The sequence below is a fragment of the Mytilus galloprovincialis genome, chromosome 2, assembly GCF_965363235.1.
Source record: "Mytilus galloprovincialis chromosome 2, xbMytGall1.hap1.1, whole genome shotgun sequence".
Taxonomy (NCBI): domain Eukaryota; kingdom Metazoa; phylum Mollusca; class Bivalvia; order Mytilida; family Mytilidae; genus Mytilus; species Mytilus galloprovincialis.
In genome coordinates, this window is record NC_134839.1 from 37,624,003 (window position 1) to 37,646,336 (window position 22,334).

The following is a 22,334-nucleotide window of genomic DNA, read 5'->3' on the forward strand; positions in this document are numbered from 1 at the left end:
TAAAGAATAGAGAAATATACATTATAAAGGATAGAGAAATATACAGTATAAAGAATAGAGAAATATACAGTATAAAGAATAGAGAAATATATAGTATAAAGGATAGAGAAATATATAGTATAAAGAATAGAGAAATATACAGTATAAAGGATAGAGAAATATACAGTATAAAGGATAGAGAAATATACAGTATAAAGAATAGAGAAATATACAGTATAAAGAATAGAGAAATATATAGTATAAAGAATAGAGAAATTTATTAATTAACTGGAGCTTATTTGACTAAATACGAGTAAAACTGCCAAATCGATAATTTTGTCCTATAAGGCCAATACGGATTTTTCCGTATTGGCCCGGGTTTAGCAAGCCCAATATTAGCATATTCGATTAGCTCTAGACTAATCGGTTGAAATCCCGATAACTCTAGAGAACTACGGCTAGTGTCGTCTGACAGGAGAAAATGACAACAAAACGATGGAGCAATAGCTCTATAAAAAATTTGTAAGGGTTCCGCGGAACCCAGTGTCTCGCCTATTTTTGCTGTAAATTGCAGACTCAACAACAATGAGGGAAAAAATCAATAAAAATATTCCTCTTGTTACATGCACTATTTTATGATTGCAAGAAAATCTAAGTCCATTTAAAAGTAAATTACAGAAAAAACTGAGTAATCTTTTTACAAACTTTACTTCTGGATACAATATTATGATCATAAATAAGCTTCTGTCCAAGTTTGGTACAAACCCAGGATAGTTTAAGAAAGTTATTAAAATTTTTAAAACTTTAACCACAGAGTGAATGTAATGGTTCCCTGGAGAAAATTTAAGTCCATTTAAAAGTAAAATATGGAAAAAATGGATTTATTTATTTACAAAATTTACTTCTGGATACTATCTTATGATCATAAACAAGCTTCTGTCCAAATTTGGTACAAACCCAGGATAGTTTAAGAAAGTTCTAAAAACTTTAACCACAGAGTGAATGTAATGTTTCTCCGCAGAAAAAACTAAGTCCATTTATAAGTAAAATATGGAAAAAATGGAATTTTATTTTTTCAAAATTTACTTCTGGATATTATCTTATGATCATAAACAAGCTTCTGTGCAAGTTTAGTACAAACCCAGGATAGTTTGAGAAAGTTATTAAAATTCTAAAAACTTTAACTACAGAGTGAATGTTTTGTTTCCTCGCAGAAAAAACTAAGTCCATTTATAGTAAAATACGGAAAAAATGGAATTTTATTTTTACAAAATTTACTTTTGGATACTACCTTATGATCATAAACAAGCTTCTGTCAAAGTTTGGTAGAAATCCAGTATAGTTTAAGAAAGTTATTAAAATTTCAAAAACTTTAACCACAGAGTGAATATTTGTTGACGCCGCCGACAACGCCGACGACGACGGAATGTAGGATCGCTTAGTCTCGCTTTTTCGACTAAAGTCGAAGGCTCGACAAAAATATAGATGATGCGATGGATGCGTTAGTTGAAGACTATTTTCACTACGACGATTTATCTAATAGGGAGGCAGAGTACATCAAGAGAAATCTCGCGGATGTCAATGGGGAAGGAAATTTGATTCTGGAAGAAGTTGATTCAGCGAATTTCAAATTCCCAAATGAAATTCTGCAGGACATTGAAAATGCACAGAATCATGAGATTGACGAATCAGACAAAGAAAATAGCTCGAGTAGCAAGAGGTTTCGCTCTGTCACTGATGAAGACACTGACTCTTTTCTAGCTTTAAGTGTTAACAAGAACACAAAAACTAAAACAAAGAGTGACTTGAAAGTGATGCTGGATTTTTTCATATCTGTTGGAGAAATGCGTGATTCAGTGGAAATACCTGCCAAAGACTTGGACAGTCTGTTATCAAGATTTTTTCTTGAAGTCCTGAAGAAAAATGGTGACGAATATGAGCCTGACTCTTTATCCTCTATGTTCAACAGCTTGGATAGACATTTGAAGGACTCAAAAAGTAGTATAAGGTACGATTATTTTCATGTAGATTATTTGATATCTGTGAGACATGTAACTCCCTTGTCTTGATATAGCATGATAGCCTTTGCATTATTCTGTCAAGCATTATGACTCGAATATTCAGTGCCAATATTTTAATTTTAGCCTTGTGTCATTTTTTTTGGTAAAAACTATATATATCATCTGGGTCAATGTGGTTTTGATGATCTTAAGCTTGTGTACAATGAATATTCCTTGGTTTCTCTTTGCTATAAGTATAAAACATGTACATACAAAAATTACATGTCAGATATTATGCATATCTTTTCTTTAATGTTTCAGTATTAAAAAGGATCCTGAGTTCAACCACACAAGACGGGTATTAGAAGCGAAGCGAAAGGCATTAAAGTCATTGGGCAAGGGCAGTAAGCCAAACAGAGCTGAACCTTTGAAGACTGAGGAAATTCAAATCTTGAGGGAGAAAGGCGTTATTGGAACACGTAAGTTTAAAAAAAATGTTGTATTCCAGCGTGTCAGTCAGTAACTTTTAATTAAACATTTTTTTAACCTTGTGGCAAACAAATTATTTTATTTCCTTGTCGCCCTCTATCCATCCCTGATTATTAAATGGTTGTTCTAATAAAAAATGTTTAAAATACACATAAGGTCTTGAACAATGAGAGTGTCTCCAGAGGTCTTTTGCATTTTGATACAGTATTTGTCCTTTAAATACTATTTTAAGTTGGATATTTACATTAAGATACATGTATTTTAGTTAAGTTCTTTTTTTTTTCTTTTTCCAGAAAACCCTGATGCATTACTGAATGCTGTGTTTTTAAATAATGCAACATACTTTGGTCTACGAGGTCGACAAGACCATGTTAACATGACATGGGGAGATGTCAAGTTAAAAGCTACATCTGATGGAAAGGAGTATTTGGAATTTAATGGTGAGATTATGTTATGATTTCCATCATTTAAATAGTTGATATTTTAAATCTTTTAGAAATCACAGAATATATACTTCTGTGGATAATGGATGTACATGTACAACAGTCCTGACAAAAGTTGGTAATTTGTGCTTTTAAGGATATTAACCATTGTTTTATATTTATCAAAACAAATCTTATTTACTATGCAATACATGTTTTTTGTTATATAAAAGTGAAAGTTTTGTACAGACAGGAAGGATAATTCTTCTTTAAATATTGACATAAGCATACTTTTTTCAGAAAGAAGCACCAAAACCCGTAGTGGAGCAAAAAGCAGGGATTTCTGGGATATTACGCCAAAGATTTTCGGGGAAGGAGGAAGTAATTGCCCTATTCATGTTTACAAGGAATACAAACGGCATAGACCTCAAGACACATTAACTGATGAACATAGATTTTATTTGAGGCCTTTAGATAATAAACATGAGGAAATATGGTACACTCGCCAAACCATAGGCAAAGATAAATTAGGTAAAATGGTAAAAAATATGGCAGAAAAAGGAGATCTTCAAGGAAGAAAGGTTAATCATTCGGGACGTAAAACTTTTGCTACCACACTACTTCAAAATGGTAGACCTGCCAATGAAGTTGCTCAATTAGGAGGCTGGAAAGGCATTAGTACCTTAACTCATTATTCAGTACCGTCTATTGAACAACAGCAACAAGCTTCTCACACAATATCTAAGGTCATGTTGCCGAACTCAGATTTACAGACGACATCAGATTCAGAGGAACCTTGTGAACTTTCAAACTCAAATACATTAGTTCATAATAATTTAAATGCAAATGTATCAAATACAAATAATCAAACTGCTAACAAACATGACAACCCAATGGCCATGTTTGCAGGTGCAACTATAACAGGTGGTGTTTTCAATATTAACATATACTCAGGGGAAAGAAAGAATACTATAAACTGCAGCCAAGAGCTTTAATCTGAAAACTAGATAAAAACATGTTTTTTACTTGTTGTGTGTATTTACTGTTGATTATTTAATAAAATTGTTACTATTTTATTGTTTTGATTAAAATCCTCAATTTTCATTGATACATATTCATATCACTACTATTGAAGTCCTGAATGTCAGATTTTCACACTATTTTCAATCTTCATATTGGCCCGGCTAGAGTTCATATTGGACTGGTTAATTAATAAAGGTATCATTGCGTAACAATTTTCATATTGGCTTAGTTATAGGTCCTCGGGCAGCCATATTGGCCTTCGGCTTCGCCTCAGGCCAATATGGTACCCTCGGACCTATAACTAAGCCAATATGAAAATTGTTACGCAATAATACCATAATACAGTATAAAGAATAGAGAAATATACAGTATAAAGAATAGAGAAATATATAGTATAAAGAATGGAGAAATATATAGTATAAAGGATAGAGAAATATATAGTATAAAGGATAGAGAAATATATAGTATAAAGAATAGAGAAATATACAGTATAAAGAATAGAGAAATATATAGTATAAAGAATAGAGAAATATACAGTATAAAGAATAGAGAAATATGTATACAGGATAGAGAAATATATAGTATAAAGGATAGAGAAATATATAGTATAAAGAATAGAGAAATATATAGTATAAAGAATAGAGAAATATACAGTATAAAGAATCGAGAAATATACAGTATAAAGAATAGAGAAATATATAGTATACAGGATAGAGAAATATATAGTATAAAGAATAGAGAAATATATAGTATAAAGAATAGAGAAATATATAGTATAAAGAATAGAGAAATATACAGTATAAAGAATAGAAAAATATATAGTATACAGGATAGAGAAATATATAGTATAAAGAATAGAGAAATATACATTATAAAGAATAGAGAAATATACAGTATAAAGAATAGAGAAATATATAGTATAAAGAATAGAGAAATATATAGTATAAAGAATAGAGAAATATATAGTATAAAGGATAGAGAAATATATAGTATAAAGGATAGAGAAATATATAGTATAAAGAATAGAGAAATATACAGTATAAAGAATCGAGAAATATACAGTATAAAGAATAGAGAAATATATAGTATACAGGATAGAGAAATATATAGTATAAAGAATAGAGAAATATATAGTATAAAGAATAGAGAAATATACAGTATAAAGAATAGAAAAATATATAGTATACAGGATAGAGAAATATATAGTATAAAGAATAGAGAAATATACATTATAAAGAATAGAGAAATATACAGTATAAAGAATAGAGAAATATATAGTATAAAGAATAGAGAAATATATAGTATAAAGAATAGAGAAATATACAGTATAAAGAATAGAGAAATATACAGTATAAAGAATAGAGAAATATACAGTATAAAGGATAGAGAAATATACAGTATAAAGAATAGAGAAATATATAGTATAAAGAATAGAGAATTATACAGTATAAAGAATAGAGAAATATATAGTATAAAGAATAGAGAATTATACAGTATAAAGAATAGAGAAATATATAGTATAAAGAATAGAGAAATATATAGTATAAAGAATGGAGAAATACATAGTATAAAGAATAGAGAAATATATAGTATAAAGGATAGAGAAATATACAGTATAAAGAATGGAGAATTATACAGTATAAAGAATAGAGAAATATATAGTATAAAGAATAGAGAAATATACATTATAAAGAATAGAGAAATATACAGTATAAAGAATAGAGAAATATATAGTATAAAGAATAGAGAAATATATAGGATAAAGAATGGAGAAATACATAGTATAAAGAATAGAGAAATATATAGTATAAGAATAGAGAAATATATAGTATAAAGAATAGAGAAATATATAGTATAAAGAATGGAGAAATGTATAGTATAAAGGATAGAGAAATATATAGAATAAAGAAAAGAGAAATATATAGTATAAAGAATAGAGAAATATATATTATAAAGAATAGAGAAATATACAGTATAAAGAATAAAGAAATATACAGTATAAAGGATAGAGAAATATATAGTATAAAGAATAGAGAAATATATAGTATAAAGAATGAAGAAATATATAGTATAAAGGATAGAGAAATATATAGTATAAAGAATGGAGAAATATATAGTATACAGGATAGAGAAATATATATTATAAAGGATAGAGAAATATATAGTATAAAGAATAGAGAAATATACAGTATAAAGGATAGAGAAATGTATAGTATAAAGAATAGAGAAATATATAGTATAAAGGATAGAGAAATATATAGTATAAAGAATAGAGAAATACATAGTATAAAAGATAGAGAAATATATAGTATAAAGAATAGAGAAATGTATAGTATAAAGAATAGAGAAATATATAGTATAAAGAATAGAGAAATATATAGTATAAAGAATAGAGAAATATATAGTATAAAGAATAGAGAAATATATAGTATAAAGAATAGAGAAATATATAGTATAAAGAATAGAGAAATATATAGTATAAAGAATAGAGAAATATACAGCATAAAGAATAGAGAAATATATAGTATAAAGGATAGAGAAATATACATTATAAAGAATAGAGAAATACATAGTATAAAAGATAGAGAAATATATAGTATAAAGAATAGAGAAATGTATAGTATAAAGAATAGAGAAATATATAGTATAAAGAATAGAGAAATATATAGTATAAAGGATAGAGAAATATACAGTATAAAGAATGGAGAAATATACAGTATAACGAATAGAGAAATATACATTATAAAGAATAGAGAAATATATAGTATAAAGAATAGAGAAATATATAGTATAAAGAATAGAGAAATACATAGTATAAAGAATAGAGATATATATAGTATAAAGGATAGAGAAATATATAGTATAAAGAATAGAGAAATATACAGTATAAAGAATAGAGAAATATACAGTATAAAGGATAGAGAAATATACAGTATAAAGGATAGAGAAATATATAGAATAAAGAAAAGAGAAATATATAGTATAAAGAATAGAGAAATATATAGTATAAAGGATAGAGAAATATACAGTATAAAGAATAGAGAAATATACAGTATAAAGAATAAAGAAATATACAGTATAAAGGATAGAGATATATAGTATAAAGAATAGAGAAATATATAGTATAAAGAATGGAGAAATATATAGTATAAAGGATAGAGAAATATATAGTATAAAGAATGGAGAAATATATAGTATAAAGGATAGAGAAATATATAGTATACAGAATAGAGAAATATACAGTATAAAGAATAGAGAAATATACATTATAAAGAATAGAGAAATATATAGTATAAAGAATAGAGAAATATACAGTATAAAGAATAGAGAAATATACAGTATAAAGGATAGAGAAATATGTATACAGGATAGAGAAATATATAGTATAAAGAATAGAGAAATATACAGTATAAAGAATAGAGAAATATATAGTATAAAGAATAGAGAAATATATAGTATAAAGGATAGAGAAATATATAGTATAAAGAATAGAGAAATACATAGCATAAAGAATAGAGAAATATATAGTATAAAGAATAGAGAAATATACATTATAAAGAATAGAGAAATATATAGTATAAAGAATAGAGAAATATACAGTATAAAGAATAGAGAAATACATAGCATAAAGAATAGAGAAATACATAGCATAAAGAATAGAGAAATATATAGTATAAAGAATAGAGAAATATATAGTATAAAGGATAGAGAAATATATAGTATAAGAATAGAGAAATATATAGTATAAAGAATAGAGAAATATATAGTATAAAGAATAGAGAAATATATAGTATAAAGAATAGAGAAATATACAGTATACAGGATAGAGAAATATATAGTATAAAGAATAGAGAAATATATAGTATACAGAATAGAGAAATATATAGTATAAAGAATAGAGAAATACATAGCATAAAGAATAGAGAAATATATAGTATAAAGAATAGAGAAATATATAGTATAAAGAATAGAGAAATATATAGTATAAAGAATAGAGAAATACATAGCATAAAGAATAGAGAAATATATAGTATAAAGGATAGAGAAATATATAGTATAAAGAATAGAGAAATATATAGTATAAAGAATAGAGAAATATATAGTATAAAGGATAGAGAAATATATAGTATAAGAATAGAGAAATATATAGTATAAAGAATAGAGAAATATATAGTATAAAGAATAGAGAAATATATAGTATAAAGAATAGAGAAATATACAGTATACAGGATAGAGAAATATATAGTATAAAGAATAGAGAAATATATAGTATAAAGAATAGAGAAATACATAGCATAAAGAATAGAGAAATATATAGTATAAAGAATAGAGAAATACATAGCATAAAGAATAGAGAAATATATAGCATAAAGAATAGAGAAATATATAGTATAAAGAATAGAGAAATATATAGTATAAAGGATAGAGAAATATATAGTATAAGAATAGAGAAATATATAGTATAAAGAATAGAGAAATATATAGTATAAAGAATAGAGAAATATATAGTATAAAGAATAGAGAAATATACAGTATACAGGATAGAGAAATATATAGTATAAAGAATAGAGAAATATATAGTATAAAGAATGGAGAAATATATAGTATAAAGGATAGAGAAATATATAGTATACAGAATAGAGAAATATATAGTATAAAGGATAGAGAAATATACAGTATAAAGAATAGAGAAATATATAGTATAAAGGATAGAGAAATATATAGTATAAAGAATAGAGAAATATATAGTATAAAGAATAGAGAAATATACAGTATACAGGATAGAGAAATATATAGTATAAAGAATAGAGAAATATATAGTATACAGAATAGAGAAATATATAGTATAAAGGATAGAGAAATACATAGCATAAAGAATAGAGAAATATATAGTATAAAGAATAGAGAAATATATAGTATAAAGAATAGAGAAATATATAGTATAAAGAATAGAGAAATATGTATACAGTATAAAGAACAGAGAAATATACAGTATAAAGGATAGAGAAATTCAAGAGATTTTCTCATTGTAGCAGTGCATTCGGATAGAATCTTGAACATAGTACTGTCTCCTAATGATAAAAAGATTTAAAATGTTTTAATATGGTAAATCATACCAATTCACATCTAAAAGCATAGTTATAACATTTGTAAAAATTTACTAAATACTTTCCTGCAAATAGAAATTCTCATGTGAAAAATGCATTGATCATTACAAAATTAAAAATGGATGACTGTAAATGAGAGACAAATCATGTTAGCCACATGTATGGAGTTACATGCATAATATGTTTACTTCAAAATTATTTTTTATATATTCAAAATATGGGTCAAAGTAACAAATGGCCAGATTGCAAAATATGGGTCTTTAAACTGTCTTTGACACAAAATAGATAGGTCTTTCAACATTTTGATGGAAAAAACCTAACTTCCAATGTCAAGAAAAATTGGGTAAAAAAACAATTTAATAATAGCACTTCAATACATGTACTATCAGCCTGTGAATTTAAAGAAGGTGGGTTGAAAACTGTAGGAAGAGTTGATGGCAGAAGATTTGTATCAATCCCCCCCCCCCCCCCTTCCGACATAACCATACTGGAATTCCCCTAAATGCAACGCAGTCAATCACCAAAAGTCAAGTAAAATACCTAATGGGTTGAAATCATTTTCTTTGCAGTACTGTTTATATTGATCAACTATTGCTGCTGGCCCCATACATCTGATTATATTGGGAGTCTCGATTTTTTTACCATCTTGTAGCTTTAATTTTCTCTCTCCAAAAGGGAGGTCCTTGATAACATGAGAAGATGTTATAAAGTCCAGAAAGGAATCTAGTTTTGCATGATCCATTCTATTTCGAGTATCTTCTCTATTCTTGGGTGGCATCCCACATCCTTCTTTGTTAGAATGTTTCTTAGCTGCATAATATCTGTACTCTGAAAGGCCTGGTATTAATTGTTCTATCTCATTATAATTTAATTGTACCGAAATGACAGACAAAATCTGTCTTCTTATTTGCCATGACTCTGCCTTTGAATAAGAATCTGCTAGTGATCTTAACAGTTTCATTTGTATTGGTGGAACTGCTTTCATAATTACCGGAATCATGTGATGCTTTTGTTGTATGGTCTATCATTGTTGACATATCCTGTTATCTTCTTTCTCAATGTAGTGTTATCTATATATGTTTATTGAACCTCTATTCAAAAGTAACCTTTTAAATATTGAACAAATCTACCGAATAACAAAAAAATTATGACTATTTATATCTCGTCCGGTCAACCGTCCTGTCACTATCCGGGCAATCGTCCTGTCATTAGTGCTTCCCTTCTCTCTCTCTTTCCGGTTAACCATATAGACGACAAGTCCTAAAAGAATAATCAAAGAGACAATCGCAGCCATCTAGAGCCAGAAAACCAATCAGCGTCTTGGGTTATTTTGTGAGTTGAGGCGACGTTCACTTCAACAGAGTTTCCCGCGGAAAAGGATTCGGGGGAAACCTTTGCCGATCGTTGTTTTGTTGTGTAATACTCTGGTAGAGAACATTACATAACATTACAGGGGTTTTGCAGCGCGGTAGAACCCCTGTTTTTGCGTAGTATTTAAGTATTTGTTGTTTTTCGTATTTGCAAAACGATTTGGATCACGTGACCCAGAAGGGACAGAGTACCAGTCGTGTTCTTATTGTTTTGTTTACCTCTGATAACTGCAGACCAGAAGGACGGGTTACCAGTCGTATTATTGTTCTGTTCGCTTCCGCTACTAACCGCAGACCAGAAGGACGGGTTACCCGAAGCAGAAGTATTTGTTATTGAATAAAAAATAAAATAAAAAAACATCTGTAAGCATTAAAAGTGTTGGTTGTTGTTGTTTATTGATCACATAAATACACTTTGTTGAATATCAGTGTTAGTTATTTACAGTTACAATGTCCATTATAAACAAACACTTGTAGCTTTCAAGAGTTCCTCCAGCTCCCAGGTATAGGAATTAAAACTGGGGAGCAAATAATGGTCATAAGGGAGGGCAAGGGCTATGTGACTGAGTCAGACCAAGCCACAACTTCCCATCTACGAGTGACAATGGCCCTTTTGTCCAGGCTGGACTTCGACCAAAATGGGGGTGGCCAAAATATTGGGCCACCACCTGAGGCCCAAGGCAGGCATAACTAGATATCATTGAGATGGGAGCCATCTCTGTGGGCCCCGCTGTGAATAATGTGCATTAAAAAATTGTATCTTTACCATAGGACATGGGTTTGTCAACTGAAATCAAAGTATTTGACCTTGACCTTTGACCTAGGAAGTTGTAAATAAAATATGACACCCTGTGGTGTTGGTTTACTGTAAACCAACTTATTTTCGCGGATACTTTATTTCGCGTTTATCACCAGCTAGTCAATTTGGCGACGATTTAATTTCGCGATTTCTTAAATTTACTTGATGTGGTTTGATAAGGAAATATCCAAGTTATACATATTCGCGACGATTTTATTTCGCGTTCGTTTTCTTCTCGCGAAAGTCGCGAAAATAAATCGCTCACGAAATTAAGTTGGTTTACAGTATACACATGTCAAGTATAAACTTTGAAATGATAACGGTTCTCAAGATATAGAGCGGACACGATCTTCACCATAGGACATGGGGTTGTCAACTGAAATCAAAGTTTTTGACCTTGACCTTTGACCTAGGAAGTTGCACATAAATTATGACACACCCTTTGGTGTTGGTTTATATACATGTCAAGTATAAACTTTGAAATGATAATGGTTCTCAAGATATAGAGCGGACACGATCTTTACCATAGGACATGGGGTTGTCAACTGAAACCAAAGTTTTTGACCTTGAACTTTGCCCTAGGCAGTCGTTCATAAATTATGACACACCCTCTGGTGTTGGTTCATATACATGTCAAGTATAAACTTTGAAGTCATAACGGTTCTCATGATATAGAGCGGACACGATCTTCACCACAGGACACAGGGTTGTCAACTGAAACCAAAGTTTTTTTACCTTGACCTTTGACCTAGGAAGTTGTACATACATCATGACACGCCCTCTGATTGTGGTTAATAAACATGTAAAGAATAAAGTATGAAATCATACTGGTTCTCTAGATATGGAGCGGACACAAAGTTAAAGTGTTACGGACGGACGGACGGACGGACAGACTGATCACTATAGGGCGACCCGCCTAAAGGCGGGGCCCTAATGAAATGTTGAACAGGGTCAACACACTAATAAATGGGGGACACATTGCCTCACAAAGCACACCATCACGGGTCCATGTCCAATCAACATTTAAGCAATAAGCATGACATCAGGGGCAAAGTCCCGGGCCCTGGGGAGGGCCCAGTTAGATTAACTCCGCCTTTCTTGAGTGTAGTCCATATCCCGGGGATGCCGGAGCTAGACCCAAGACCCTGAAAATTGGGATGGGGATACAGGGAACAAATAAAAAAGAACGAGTGGAGTCACCCCAGTATGGGTGACCCAAACCAAGGTAATCCCCAACACCAAGGGAGAAGTATCAAGACCAAGCCGCACTGGCCGAATGCAGCCAGTGCATGGGACAAGACTGTCACCTTTATACCCCATGGATCACACAAGCAACTATGCAGGTCAGGGGTCAGGACCCTGTACCCAACCAGCTCACACTGGTGGGGGACAGTATGAGATACTCCGCAGTAGATATGGCAAGTGGCAAGACAATAGGGACGAAGACACAAGGCAGGCTCCAGCCCAAATGTATGTAGAAAGACAAGACAATAGGGGTGAGGACACAAGGCAGACCCCTGCCCGTGCCTATGGGGATAGGCAATCCCAGAATCCGTTCAACCAAGGGTATACACCGATGCCCCACAAGGGGTCATCGCATGGGGGGGGGGGCGCTATGGGCAACAGGCCTTCCCAATGCCACACAATGAGGATAGGCCAAGGAAAAACATAAGGGGACCTGACAGCAGAGGTGGGACACGAGGAACTTTAAGAGGAGTCTCTAAGGTTAGCAATGCCCCAAAGAATATAAAGTATGACGGAAAGGGCAACTGGCAAGCCTTTTTCACAAAATTTGCAAGGTACGCAGAGGTTTGTGAATGGGTTCCTCAGGAATGAAAGGACCAACTTTGCTGGTGTCTTGAGGGAAAAGCCAGTGAATATTATGCCCTATAACAGAAAGAGACAAGGAGGTCAGTCTCAACTTTGTACTTTATTTGGCCTTTTTTTTTAAACTTTTTTGGATTCGGGCGTCACTGATGAGTCTTTTGTAGACGAAACGCGCGTCTGGCGTATATACAAAATTTAGTCCTGTTATCTATGATGAGTTTATTTATAGGGAGCTTGTGGAGAAGCTACACAAGCGTTTTGGTTTCAAGGCGCTCCCTGAGACTCCCCGGGTCCAGTTTAATAATGCGCGGCAAGCCCCTGATGAGTCTCTAGAGGACTGGGCTGATTGGGTGTTGTCCTTGGCCATCAGGGCATTTAGAAAGGTAGGCACTTAAAGTTAACCATCGAGAGACGTTAACCACCGAGAGTCGGTTTTTAGACCCGCCCAGTGCACCTAAGCACGCCTACTTTTGGAGCTCTTTAGTATGAAGATAAGAAAAATATACGAAATTACGGAACTGTGTACCCTGTTTTATCCTTGTTGTTGGTGTTTCTTACGCATGCGCACAAAGCACGGGGATAGTTACGGTTACTGACCCAGGAACCTTGTATATTATATACCTCGGTTTACAGACGTTTAATAAACTGGATCACTGTTGTGTTCACTTATCGATACACTACGATGGAATTACGGACCAGTTTAACAGAAACATGGTAAATAGATAGACAGCTGATAATCATAATTGATTAAGAAATAACCTGGAAGAAGAAATGAGTTAACTATTGATTATAACAGAGACGAGAATGCCATCGTGTTTGTTCTGCTAAAAAAAGCAGGAACATTGGAGTTTATGGTTAGATTTTAAATATTTATTGTCTCCAAACTGGATAAATTTGATATAGTAACAACCCCCCCTTTTTTTTTTTAAATAACTCGAGAACCACACATCGCGCTCGCTTAACAAAGTAACAATAAGAAATAATTATTGTTAGTTTCAAGAATAATTAATCGTCAAAACTTATCCCCTCCCCGACATCAAAGGAAGTTAAATGTATTATCCCAAAATTAGACCAAATTATTATGATATAAGGACTTCTTGACAGGCTTTTATTTTATTTTGTTTTGTTGGGTTTTTTTTTTTGCTTTGACGTCTTCCTCCTGTATGAAAAAAACATGATAGACCCCCCCTTTTTCCCCATAATATAGCTTTTTAAGAAGTCATAATTATTTGGACTACCCCTGAATATATTTCAGACAGACTCTTCTCTAAAAAAATGTAAACATGATTTGAGAGAAATCTTTGGAATAGTTTTTTAAATGATTTAATTATTATGTCATGTATGTTATTAGTTATAAACTGAGGCTACTAGTATAACACATAGTGTTATAATAGTCTCAGCTATAAACTTTCCATTGTATTGACCAATTTGACTAACTCATATGCTCTTTCCCATAAATGTCACAATATCAATATATTACAGTAAAACTGATAGTTTGATGACATTGTTTAAGACTATTGACCTCAGGTCAGCCTAAACTGAGTTTAAAACTGTAATTTATTCATTAAAACAATTCAAGACATGTACCTTCTGAAATGTGATTGCATCAAAATTAAACCTAAGGCATAACATACTTAGTGTGCAGGAAGTGCCACCAAATAAATACTGATTTGTAAAATTAGATGATGATATTTGTGAAGTCAAAGATATTATAGCTAGTTATAACTGGTTTTAGATATAAATCTGAGTAAAAGGTTGATTTATATGTGCTCTTTCATGTTTAGATTATAATTTAAATTTAATCTTTTGAAGTTTTTTTTATAATATTAAGACATTAAAATCACAATTATTTATTTATACACAAAAAAATAATTTTTGTCCTTTTTTAGTTGAATGACTGTACACAAACATTATACACACATAATTTTGATAATTCTGTAATGTCTTTTTTCTATAGCCCCAGAATGTGACAAAAGACTTATTAATCCAGATTTACAAAAAATAGAAATAGTTCAGCTACCATAAGACTGCTATGACAAAAATTCTGCAGTTTCCAGAATTTGAGGTAGAGTATAGTTAGGAATAGTTTGATTATGCAGATGCTTAGTTTGCCATAAACAATTATGCCCTTGATACAAAAGCAGAGGAAACAAAAAAGTATGAAAATAGTTGAAAAAAGTAATCATTATTACCTAGTCATATACTGTAAATAGAAAAAGAGAAAAGCACTGGTTATGATTTGGTATTTTTAATAGCATTATCATTTGTCCATAACTTAAAGCTTGGAATATATACTGGATTGAGCTTGATATTTATTTAATATCATTGACACATGGTTGCAAGAAATGAAAGATGGTAATTTAAACCTAGCAATTTTATTAAGATTTAAAAAAAAGCTTTTGATTTGGTAGAATATGACTTTCTTTGTTTAAAGCTCGACATGTATGGATTTAGTGAGACTACTGTTAGTTTTTTTAAGTCGTACCTGAATAACAAAAGGTATAAATTTGTAATGTTAACTCTGAACAACAACATGTAAACTTTGGTGTTCCCCAATGTTCTATACCTTGTCCTCTATTGTTTGTGCTATTTATAAATGACCTTCCCTTATGCATTAAAAATTGTGAAACAGACCTATATCGTTGTATATGCTGATGACACCACTATTCATAAATCAGGGGGAAACATCTAGAAAATATAAATGATGATGTTCAAGAAGATTTATACAGGGTTGAAGAGTGGTGTAAAATGAATAACATGTTCATAGATGCAAATGAAACAAAATGTTTGATTACTGGAACAAAGCAGAAACTATACAGACTTTTTAACCAAACTTGATAATAAATTAAAGTATTACAAAATTCTTCATGTGAAAAAATATTGGTTTCAAAATTGACAGCCCACTAAGTAACTGGAGAAATCAAATTGACCAAGGTTGTGCTAATATATCATCCAGAATATACCATCTTTCTTAAATACATTTTTTTTTATATCTGCAAGAAAACATAATACAATGGGTGTTCTGCCCCTAATTGACTACTGTTGTATTATTTGGGATGAATGTAAAAATTGAGGGATAACAAGAATTTTAAAAATCCAAAAAAAGGGCAGCATGATAAATTCTAGATGCAGATCCGTTATCCCTCTTGGTATATAGGAGCACTATATTCTATGTTAACCTCCGATAGTAGGTATAAACAAATACTGTTGATAGACGGTATATAGGAGCACTATATTCCATGTTAACCACCGACGGTAGGTATAGACAAATACTGGTGATAGACAGTATATAGGAGCACTATATTCTATGTTAACCACTGACGGTAGGTATAGCCAAATACTGTTGATAGACGGTATATAGGAGCACTATATCTTATGTTAACCACCGACGGTAGGTATAGACAAATACTGGTGATAGACGGTATATAGGAGCACTATATTGTATGTTAACTACCGACGGTAGGTATAGACAAATACTGTTGATAGACGGTATACAGGAGCACTATATTGTATGTTAACTACCGACAGTAGGTATAGACAAATACTGTTGATAGACGGTATATGGGAGCACTATATTGTATGTTAACTACCGACGGTAGGTATAGATAAATACTGTTGATAGTAGGTATAGACAAATACTGTTGATAGACGGTATACAGGAGCACTATATTGTATGTTAACTACCGACAGTAGGTATAGACAAATACTGTTGATAGACGGTATATGGGAGCACTATATTGTATGTTAACTACCGACGGTAGGTATAGATAAATACTGTTGATAGACAGTATATAGGAGCACTATATTGTATGTTAACTACCAACAGTAGGTATAGACACATACTGTTGATACACAGTATATAGGAGCACTATATTGTATGTTAACTACCGACGGTAGGTATAGACAAATACTGTTGATAGACGGTATATGGGAGCACTATATTGTATGTTAACCACCGACGGTAGGTATAGACATATACTGTTGATAGATGGTATATAGGAGCACTATATTGTATGTTAACTACCGACAGTAGGTATAGACAAATACTGTTGATAGACGGTATATAGGAGCACTATATTGTATGTTAACCACCGACGGTAGGTATAGACAAATACTGTTGATAGACGGTATATAGGAGCACTATATTGTATGTTAACTACCGACGGTAGGTATGGACAAATACTGTTGATAGACGGTATACAGGAGCACTATATCTTGTTAACCACCGACGGTAGGTATAGAAAAATACTGGTGATAGACGGTATATAGGAGCAACTACCGACAGTAGGTATAGATAGATACTGTTGATAGACGGTATCAAAGAGCACTGTATTGTATGTTAACCAGCGACGGTAGGTATAGACAAATACTGTTGATAGACGGTATATAGGAGCACTATATTGTATGTTAACCACCGACGGTAGGTATAGACAAATACTGTTGATAAATGGTATAAAGGAGCACTATATTGTATGTTAACCACCGACGGTAGGTATAGACAAATACTGGTGATAGACGGTATATAGGAGCACTATATTGTATGTTAACTACCGACAGTAGGTATAGACAAATACTGTTGATAGACGGTATACAGGAGCACTATATTGTATGTTAACTACCGACAGTAGGTATAGACACATACTGTTGATAGACGGTATATGGGAGCACTATATTGTATGTTAACTACCGACGGTAGGTATAGACAAATACTGTTGATAAATGGTATAAAGGAGCACTATATTGTATGTTAATCACCGACGGTAGGTATAGACACATACTGTTGATAGACGGTATATGGGAGCACTATATTGTATGTTAACTACCGACGGTAGGTATAGATAAATACTGTTGATAGACAGTATATAGGAGCACTATATTGTATGTTAACTAACAACGGTAGGTATAGACACATACTGTTGATACACAGTATATAGGAGCACTATATTGTATGTTAACTACCGACGGTAGGTATAGACAAATACTGTTGATAGACGGTATATGGGAGCACTATATTGTATGTTAACCACCGACGGTAGGTATAGACATATACTGTTGATAGATGGTATATAGGAGCACTATATTGTATGTTAACTACCGACAGTAGGTATAGACAAATACTGTTGATAGACGGTATATAGGAGCACTATATTGTATGTTAACCACCGACGGTAGGTATAGACAAATACTGTTGATAGACGGTATATAGGAGCACTATATTGTATGTTAACTACCGACGGTAGGTATGGACAAATACTGTTGATAGACGGTATACAGGAGCACTATATCTTATGTTAACCACCGACGGTAGGTATAGAAAAATACTGGTGATAGACGGTATATAGGAGCAACTACCGACAGTAGGTATAGATAGATACTGTTGATAGACGGTATCAAAGAGCACTGTATTGTATGTTAACCAGCGACGGTAGGTATAGACAAATACTGTTGATAAACGGTATATAGGAGCACTATATTGTATGTTAACTACCGACAGTAGGTATAGACAAATACTGTTGATAGACGTTATATAGGAGCACTATATTGTATGTTAACCACCGACGGTAGGTATAGACAAATACTGTTGATAAATGGTATAAAGGAGCACTATATTGTATGTTAACTACAGACGGTAGATATAGACAAATACTGTTGATAGACAGTATATAGGAGCACTATATTGTATGTTAACCACCGACAGTAGGTATAGACACATACTGTTGATACACGGTATATAGGAGCACTATATTGTATGTTAACTACCGACAGTAGGTATAGACAAATATTGTTGATAGAGGGTTTATGGGAGCACTATATTGTATGTTAAACACCGACGGTAGGTATAGAAAAATACTGTTGATAGACGGTATATAGGAGCACTATATTGTATGTTAACCACCGACGGTAGGTATAGACAAATACTGTTGATAGACGGTATATAGGAGCACTATATTGTATGTTAACTACCGACGGTAGGTATGGACAAATACTGTTGATAGACGGTATACAGGAGCACTACATTGTATGTTAACTACCGACAGTAGGTATAGACAAATACTATTGATAGACGGTATATAGGAGCACTATATTGTATGTTAACCACCGACGGTAGGTATAGACAAATACTGGTGATAGACGGTATATAGGAGCACTATATTGTATGTTAACTACCGACGGTAGGTATAGACAAATACTGTTGATAGACGGTATACAGGAGCACTATATTGTATGTTAACTACCGACAGTAGGTATACTGCTAGTAGTCTGTTGTTATTTATGTATTATTGTCATTTTATTTATTTTCTTTTGTTACATCTTTTGACATCAGACTCGGACTTCTCTTGAACTGAATTTTAATGTGCGTATTGTTATTCTTTTACTTTTCTACATTGGCTAGAGGTATAGGGGGAGGGTTGAGATCTCATAAACATGTTTAACCCCGCCGCAATTTTGCGCCTGTCCCAAGTCAGGAGCCTCTGGCCTTTGTTAGTCTTGTATAATTTTAAATTTTAGTTTCTTGTGTATAATTCGGAGTTTAGTATGACGTCCATTATCAATGTACTATTATGCATATTTTAGGGGCCAGCTGAAGGACACCTACGGGTGCGGGAATTCTCGCTACATTAAAGACCCATTGGTTGCCTTCGGCTGTTGTTTGCTCTATGGTCGGGTGGTTGTCGCTTTGACATATTCACCATTTCCTTTCTCAATTTTATAGACAAATACTGTTGATAGACGGTATATGGGAGCACTATATTGTATGTTAACTACCGACGGTAGGTATAGATAAATACTGTTGATAGACAGTATATAGGAGCACTATATTGTATGTTAACTACCAACAGTAGGTATAGACACATACTGTTGATACACAGTATATAGGAGCACTATATTGTATGTTAACTACCGACGGTAGGTATAGACAAATACTGTTGATAGACGGTATATGGGAGCACTATATTGTATGTTAACCACCGACGGTAGGTATAGACATATACTGTTGATAGATGGTATATAGGAGCACTATATTGTATGTTAACTACCGACAGTAGGTATAGACAAATACTGTTGATAGACGGTATATAGGAGCACTATATTGTATGTTAACCACCGACGGTAAGTATAGACAAATACTGTTGATAGACGGTATATAGGAGCACTATATTGTATGTTAACTACCGACGGTAGGTATGGACAAATACTGTTGATAGACGGCATACAGGAGCACTATATTGTATGTTAACTACCGACAGTAGGTATAGACAAATACTATTGATAGACGGTATATGGGAGCACTATATTGTATGTTAACCACCGACGGTAGGTATAGACAAATACTGTTTATAGACGGTATAAAGGAGCACTATATTGTATGTTAACCACCAACGGTAGGTATAGACAAATACTGTTGATAGACGGTATATAGAAGCACTATATTGTATGTTAACTACCGACAGTAGGTATAGACAAATACTGTTGATAGACGGTTTATGGGAGCACTATATTGTATGTTAACCACCGACGGTAGGTATAGACATATACTGTTGATAGACGGTATATAGGAGCACTATATTGTATGTTAACCACTGACGGTAGGTATAGACAAATACTGTTGATAGACGGTATATAGGAGCACTATATTGTATGTTAACTACCGACGGTAGGTATAGACAAATACTGTTGATAGACGGTATACAGGAGCACTATATTGTATGTTAACCACCGACGGTAGGTATAGACAAATACTGTTGATAGACGGTATATACATTGTAGGAGCACTATATTGTATGTTAACCACCGATGGTAGGTATATACAAATACTGTTGATAGACGGTATATAGAAGCACTATATTATATGTTAACTACCGACAATAGGTATAGACAAATACTGTTGATAGACGGTATATGGGAGCATTATATTGTATGTTAACCACCGACGGTAGGTATAGACATATACTGTTGATAGATGGTATATAGGAGCACTATATTGTATGTTAACTACCGACGGTAGGTATAGACAAATACTGTTGATAGACGGTATATGGGAGCACTATATTGTATGTTAACCACCGACGGTAGGTATAGACAAATACTGGTGATAGACGGTATATAGGAGCACTATATTGTATGTTAACCACTGACGGTAGGTATAGACTAATACTGTTGATAGACGGTATGTAGGAGCACTATATCTTATGTTAACCACCGACGGTAGGTATAGACATATACTGTTGATAGATGGTATATAGGAGCACTATATTGTATGTTAACTACCGACAGTAGGTATAACCAAATGCTGTTAATAGACGGTATACAGGAGCACTATATTGTATGTTAACTACCGACAGTAGGTATAGACAAATACTGTTGATAGACGGTTTATGGGAGCACTATATTGTATGTTAACCACCGACGGTAGGTATAGACAAATACTGTTGATGGATGGTGCAAAGGAGTACTATATCGTATGTTAACCACTGACGGTAGGTATAGACAAATACTGTTGATAGACGGTATATAGGAGGACTGTATTGTATGTTAACCACCGACGGTAGGTATAGACAAATACTGTTGATATACGGTATATAGGAGTATTGTATTTTATGTCAAACATCGACGATAGGTATGGACAAAATCCGACAAATACTGTATACAGACAGTGTATAAAAGTACTGTATTGTATGGTAAACACTGACGGTTGGTATAGACAATTTCTGTATCATGCATCAATTGTAAATAAAAGTATCATGTGAGTGACACAGGCTCATTGAAGCCTCTAGTTTTGATATTATTAATGTGGAGATCTGGTCTAATTTATCATTTTTTCTATTACATGCATGATAACTGCAACAATTGAATTGAAATAAAAGTGATAATATTTCTGTTGTAGGTTATCAAGATTTAGTGTTTCCATACAAGTGACAAAGATTGAACAACAAAAACATCTCAAACTTTACAGGACAGAGTAGACTTTTTTCACTGTGCTTAGTTTTGTCTTTATGTCTAAATTATGATACCTTTAAAAAAAACAATAAAATATGGAATAACATTTATTTCTATCTTATAAAGTGGAGTGAAGAAATAAGGGGTCATTCAAAACATAAGAATATATTGCTATCATATATGCAGATCAGCAGCCCATACATTTGCTATAGCACATAAATATGGGACCAATAATTTCAAGTTGCCTTTTAAAAAAGACCTTATTAATGTTATGCGAGATACCACCAAAGACCACTAGGTGTTGATCAAATGATATTGTAAATAAGAGGGTTGTCCAAAATATTTCCAACAGCTGTTTGATATACACTACCTTAATC

General features: G+C 32.4%; 2 protein-coding genes and 1 long non-coding RNA gene across 3 annotated transcripts in view; 2 read left to right on the plus strand and 1 right to left on the minus strand.

Moving 5' to 3' along the window:
- Nucleotides 1-22,334, minus strand: part of LOC143063537 (tRNA (guanine(27)-N(2))-dimethyltransferase-like) — a 197,922-nt gene that overhangs the window by 15,919 nt on the left and 159,669 nt on the right. The window lies entirely within an intron of this gene.
- Nucleotides 1,461-3,916, plus strand: LOC143063534 (uncharacterized). Its single transcript, XM_076235736.1, has 4 exons — nucleotides 1,461-1,987; nucleotides 2,301-2,458; nucleotides 2,762-2,908; nucleotides 3,191-3,916. Exons 1-4 carry the CDS (start codon nucleotides 1,473-1,475, stop codon nucleotides 3,883-3,885), a joined length of 1,515 nt encoding a protein of 504 aa, XP_076091851.1. The 5' UTR covers nucleotides 1,461-1,472; the 3' UTR covers nucleotides 3,886-3,916.
- Nucleotides 13,729-22,067, plus strand: LOC143063535 (uncharacterized). The gene is made up of 3 exons (XR_012975036.1): nucleotides 13,729-13,871; nucleotides 14,975-15,082; nucleotides 21,905-22,067. It is a non-coding gene; the product is annotated as an uncharacterized LOC143063535 (long non-coding RNA).